Source organism: Etheostoma cragini, chromosome 13 (assembly GCF_013103735.1).
Source record: "Etheostoma cragini isolate CJK2018 chromosome 13, CSU_Ecrag_1.0, whole genome shotgun sequence".
Classification (NCBI taxonomy): domain Eukaryota; kingdom Metazoa; phylum Chordata; class Actinopteri; order Perciformes; family Percidae; genus Etheostoma; species Etheostoma cragini.
In genome coordinates, this window is record NC_048419.1 from 8,830,450 (window position 1) to 8,835,937 (window position 5,488).

Consider the following 5,488-nt stretch of genomic DNA (forward strand, 5'->3'; position numbering starts at 1 on the left):
ATAAAAACCTGACGCCGGATCTATATATATATATATATTTATTAACCCCGGAACCTTATGTGTACACCAAACTCGTCTTTTGATTCATTATTCTCACAGCTTCTTATGTGTGCCATGTTGGAGACTGACTCACATAGCTCCGCGGAAAATTGTGAATCACTTTTGTAAATCACACTTCCAGCTTAGCCTACAGGTATGTGCCTAGCCTAGGTATGTGTGGTTGTGATAAGCAACATTAAGTAATAGAAATTGTTTGGGTTCAAAACTAAAGATTAGGAAAAAAGCAATCCCAGACGACGTTGCGTTTTTACAAATAAAAATACTAACTAATTGGAATCCCAAACCGACAGCTTGTCATGGTGGGTAGAGCTCTTCGTTAAAGGGGGTGGAAGTTCTTGTACCTAAATGGCTCTTTTAGGGCCCGTGTGCAAACACATTTACACCTGTGGGCTGCAAAACATTTTTTCAGAGTTCCATCTCTGAATGCAGATTACTGCCTTATCAAAGTGACCATATGTATTTGTGCATGTTATCCTTCAGTGCACAACAACCTTCCTTCTGTTTCACTCATTGCATTTCTTGTTTCGTTGCCTTTTTTCATGTTAGCGGATGCCAGGCATTTATTTTATCAGGGTCCTCCATCTTTTTGTTCTTGAGGACTGATTTTGTCTTTTGGCGACTGACGAGCAATGCTGCTGTCACCGTCAGGGACCATTTAACAGTGCAACATAGCCCGTGTTTACATCACTTTACCAGCTCCGGGGCGGCTTATAAACAGCTTTTCAGTTTCCAGCCTTCAGTTGGAAAAAATATTATACCATAATATGCTCTAAACCTCCACGCCCCATACCACACTGACATAAACCAGTTACAAATTAGAAATAATAATAGTTGCCTTTGGTGTCTATGCCTGTTTTGCAAATGAGTTGCCTGAATTTTGAATGGAAAAAAAGAAGGCCATTATGATTTTGTTTTTGTTTTTTACAATGTCATTATTGGGTTACATTGCCAATAGAGAGAAGACAAATGAAGGGCATGAAAGGATTATCTCATTAGATCACAAAACACAATCTTATTTTCAACAGGGATATGTGTTAAAGGCACAAACACTTATCAACAAAGATGATGCAGTCAGGTTTATTTCAAAATAAAATAAGTCCCCACCCTGCAGCACACTGCATGTCTATGGGTGTCTGTAATACTGACTACAAACAATCCCAAGTCCGTAGGAATTACTGAGCTCAGAGGAGAAACTTGCCTGCGGTCTTCTTTGTACCACTCAAAATTTGCCCTCGGGACAGCAGAGGCTTCGCATTGCAGGACTCCTTTTTGTCCAACTGGAGTACCTGTACTCCTGGCTTTGGAAATGAAGGGAGGATCTATAAAACAAAATCAAATTGTTTACAATGCCCTTATTTAGAAAAACTAACTCCTAGTTCTGCTCTTTTGACACAACAATGAACTTTTTTTACATTGTTTTGGGACGGCTTCCAGTTGAACCCTCACTTAACCCGAAACAGACTAAACAAGATATCTTCCAAAAACAGAAAGTGGTAAATGGTGAAAAAAAAACATCAGGCTTTATTTGAGGATATATCTTTCCTGATTATTTTTCCTATAGGTTTCCACCAAGAATGTGGAATGTGGAATGTGATGAATATGTTATTGACCCTTACAGTTGACTGCCACTTGCACTGTCCTGACATCAGGGCCTGAAATGTCATTGGAAGCGATGCATTCATACGATCCTGACTGCTCTTTGGTGATGGCTGTCAGCTCTAGATGTTCCCCCTCTGTCACAAATTTATGAGTCCCTGTGAAGAGAAAAAGAAACAAAGGAAGAAATGCCTTAGTGAATAAGTCATAGCATTGCTATATAAGTGAGCTGTACTCACCTTGATGAAATTTCTACTTCATAAATTCCAACAAGTCCTGCAAACCATACCACTACTGGAAATGACCCACAAGAGCATTTTCAGTCCTCATATGTTAACCAGAGAACATAATGGTTGCAGTTTGAAACACGGCGTTCACGTTGTAAACCGTCACAGTTTGGTTATGTAACAGGGGAACAAAAACAACTTAGTTAAGTTTAGAAAAGGATGGTGGTTTGGGTTAAAATTAGACGTAACTTCACTTCCGGTTACACATGTCCTGCTGAATGTAGTCTCCCACTGCCAGACCCTCCTCCACAGCACAGCAAAGGAGGGTCTGGCTAATCCACACAGCATTCCTGAATAGAAAAACATGCTCTGCTTTATTGGTATTTCTTAAACCAATCACATTGTCGTCTTGGGTGGGGCTATACTCTGCACGGAGCCACGGTTCCGCTGTAGGAACTAGTTTTGGTGGAATATATGTATGTTTAAAAGTAGTTTTAGTTCTGCAAGAGAAAACTCAGATTGGACAGATATTCTAGCTAGCTGTCTTCTGAGGACTATGTCTCAATCATAGTCCTCAGAAATTCACCGGAAGTTAGAACGCTAACACAAAGGAAGAGGAAGGTGACGGATATCCATCTTTCATTTACTTACTTCCTATTTTTCTCCGGTCAGAACTACTATGTCTGACTACATCAGCCGCCATTAAAAACCTTCATATTATTCATAATTGCTGCTCTAACAAAATAAACATATTGTATTACAACAGCCTCTTATTGACAGAGGAGTAAAGATGCACCACCACATGTGGTATGTTGAGTAGACCATGGTTTGTTAAGCCTAACATTAACAATTGCAAAGTCAATGTGATCTCATGGGAAGGAGTCTGGAATCAAACCACCAATCCCTCTACCTCTGAGTCACAGCCACCAGCGCAACACCAGCAGGCTTCACTTTCTCCAATTCCGAATACCTGTGTCAGCTGTAGGGCTGCACAATTAGTCGAATTGTAATTGCCATCACGATTTTGACTTCCCACAATAAAATTTGCGCGATCGAGCGATAATTTTTTTTAAAGCGTCATTTAATAGAACGATCCGGGTTTTTTGCATAGCCCTTCTACCGCTCCGTAACCCCTATCAGATCATGTGCCAGTCAGAGTAGTTCCCTGCACCCCGTGCAGCTTAGTTTCTAGAAGTAGACAGTCACAGAGGACAGAGTGACGGGAGGAAAACTCAACAGATAGCAGTCGGTTATACGTCGGTCTCAAGGTTTACCAGTTTACCATTAAACTCTAAATTTTGTCCCGTCTGTGTTTTGTTTTTCAGACAACAACAGTGACCAGTGCTAGTCGGTGCTAGTTAGCGTCTGTTAGCTGCTAGCTTCTCTAGCACGCACCAGTGCTAATCTCCTCGCCGCCGCTGCAATGCTGTTTATAGGGATATGGTTTAATATTGCGTTGCATGAACCATTTCTTCTGTAAAGCCGTGCCTGTGTGGGATCTCTCCACGTCTGACATTTGTCTACAGTTTTAATTGTTAGTCAAACCTGTATTTGTACCAGTGTTTCTGCGGGTAACTGAGCTATAGCGGCAGCCACGGCAAAGAACACAGAAGAAGTTATCGAATGCAACTAACTTCAGTTGGTAGAGTAACAGCATGTGAACTGAGGCTGCTGGACCTGGACCTGAGCCGGATATGTGACCCATGGCAAGAATATCATAGTTCTTAAAATGCAGCGCAGTGACGATACAGACATTTCATACACACAACGTGTGTATCCGCCATTCAACCCGTGCTGGACCCGTTCATAATGAGTCAGCCGTCTCTCTGTGAGTAGCGTCCATCACACTCCCTCTCGCAGTTATAAACAGCCTATGTGACGATAAAATTTGTTTTGGTTAAACTCAACAAATAATCGGGAGAATAATCGTGATCAAAATTTTGATCAAAATAATCATGACTATCATTTTGGCAATGATCGTGCAGCAATAGTCAGCTGTAGTGTGTGTAATGATAATTTCAGACTAACGTGATTCACTTTAAGACCTAAAGATGATCTGCTAGTCATGATAGCATTTACTGGTCTTCAGAGATGGGAAGTAACAAAGTACAAATATTTAATTACTGTACTTAGGTAGGTTTTTCTGACATTTTTATTTTTATTATTTTTACTTCTTACATTTTAACACAAATATCGGTATTTTCTACTCCTTATGTTTAAAAAAATTGGCTTGTTACTTTAGTTTTGTACAGGAGGTCGTTATGTAGGAAAATAGCGTGGACACGCGCCTCACACCGCGAGCGGGCATGCACCACATGGAGAAACAAGTGAGAGAAAAGAAAAGGAGACTAGCTGTCCAGAGGATAATCAACTGAGATTGTGTGTGTTAGTCCTTGAGAACTGTAAATCTCATAACTGATGTTGTAAGTTCTTTAAGCCTGTTCTTGTATTGGTCTACAATTATAGCACATTTAATGTAAGTTAGCTAGGGATTCTGTTGTTTGTGTTTACCTGTTAGCTAGGTTGCACCTTGTGTCAACAGAGAGAAGTTGTCTCCGTCTGTGTTTTAACAGAAACACCTGGGGCCAATTCGGAAAGCAGAATCAGCTTTAAATAAGGTCCTAATCTAGTCCTCACTAACAAGTTTACAATCATTTCACTCTAGTTACTGTTATTTTTTGCACCATCACACAAACTTCCAATCTAATTGGATGGGAATATATGTTGCTCTTCCGCACCACTACAGGACAACTCGACAGATTCAGCGGCATCCATTTGCGGCAAATCATTGTGGCTTGATGACAGTAACATTAGCACATAGTTGTATGGACGGTGACATGACTGAAAATGAAGAAAACAGATTCAGCAGACAAGCAGCAAGACATTCCTTATGTGAGAGAGAGGTTTGAGACAGTAGACATCAAGAATGATTCCTTGTCAATGTGCTGCAATTCTCACAGAATCACAATAATCATGTATGGGATGTTTTAGGCCTATTGGCAGACATCCATTTAAAATGTAGGTTATGGCATATTAACAGCCTTTTCTCTATGTCCACTGAAGTTTCTCAGTGTGCTCTCTAGTAACATGAGTCTGGTCCAGGTAGCTTTGCATAAAAAATGGTTGTCATTCGCAAGGCTACTTTTACTTTTATACCTATAGTAAATGTCCAAGCCTCTGCTTGGTTTCTTTTACTTGAGTAAAGAAGTTAAATCAGTACTTCTAATTTTACCAGGGTGTTTTTTAACACAAGTATCTGTACTTCTACTTAAGTACGGGAAGTGAGTACTTTTGTCATCTCCGCTGGTCTTAACAACACAGTATCAATAAGTGTTCCCACAAATGCCTTCATGGGTTTGTTCACACATAAAATGGGTTAGGCTGCAAAAAAACATTTGTTCCCACATTTCCCATAATGTAACCAGACTTTAGTTAGACCCTCACTGCATAGTAAGCACACATCCCATCCATACACAGCAGCTTATTAAAGTTAAACATCTGTGCTCTCTGAGCTGAAAATGAGCAAACTCTAGAGCAGGGGTTCTCAACCTTTTGCAAGCTGGGCCCCCCCAAAGCTGGTTCATTGCAGTTGGGGCCCTAGTGCC

At 40.5% G+C, this 5,488-nt stretch overlaps 1 protein-coding gene across 2 annotated transcripts in view; it reads right to left on the reverse strand.

Annotated features, from left to right (window-relative positions):
- opcml (opioid binding protein/cell adhesion molecule-like) overlaps positions 1-5,488 on the reverse strand; it is a 358,727-nt gene that overhangs the window by 4,098 nt on the left and 349,141 nt on the right. For both annotated transcript variants that reach the window (XM_034889747.1, XM_034889746.1), the window contains 2 exons: positions 1,677-1,814; positions 1,259-1,379 (listed from right to left, as the gene is read on the reverse strand). In XM_034889747.1, the coding sequence (XP_034745638.1) occupies positions 1,259-1,379; positions 1,677-1,814 (259 nt within the window). The remainder of the gene's footprint in view (positions 1-1,258; positions 1,380-1,676; positions 1,815-5,488) is intronic.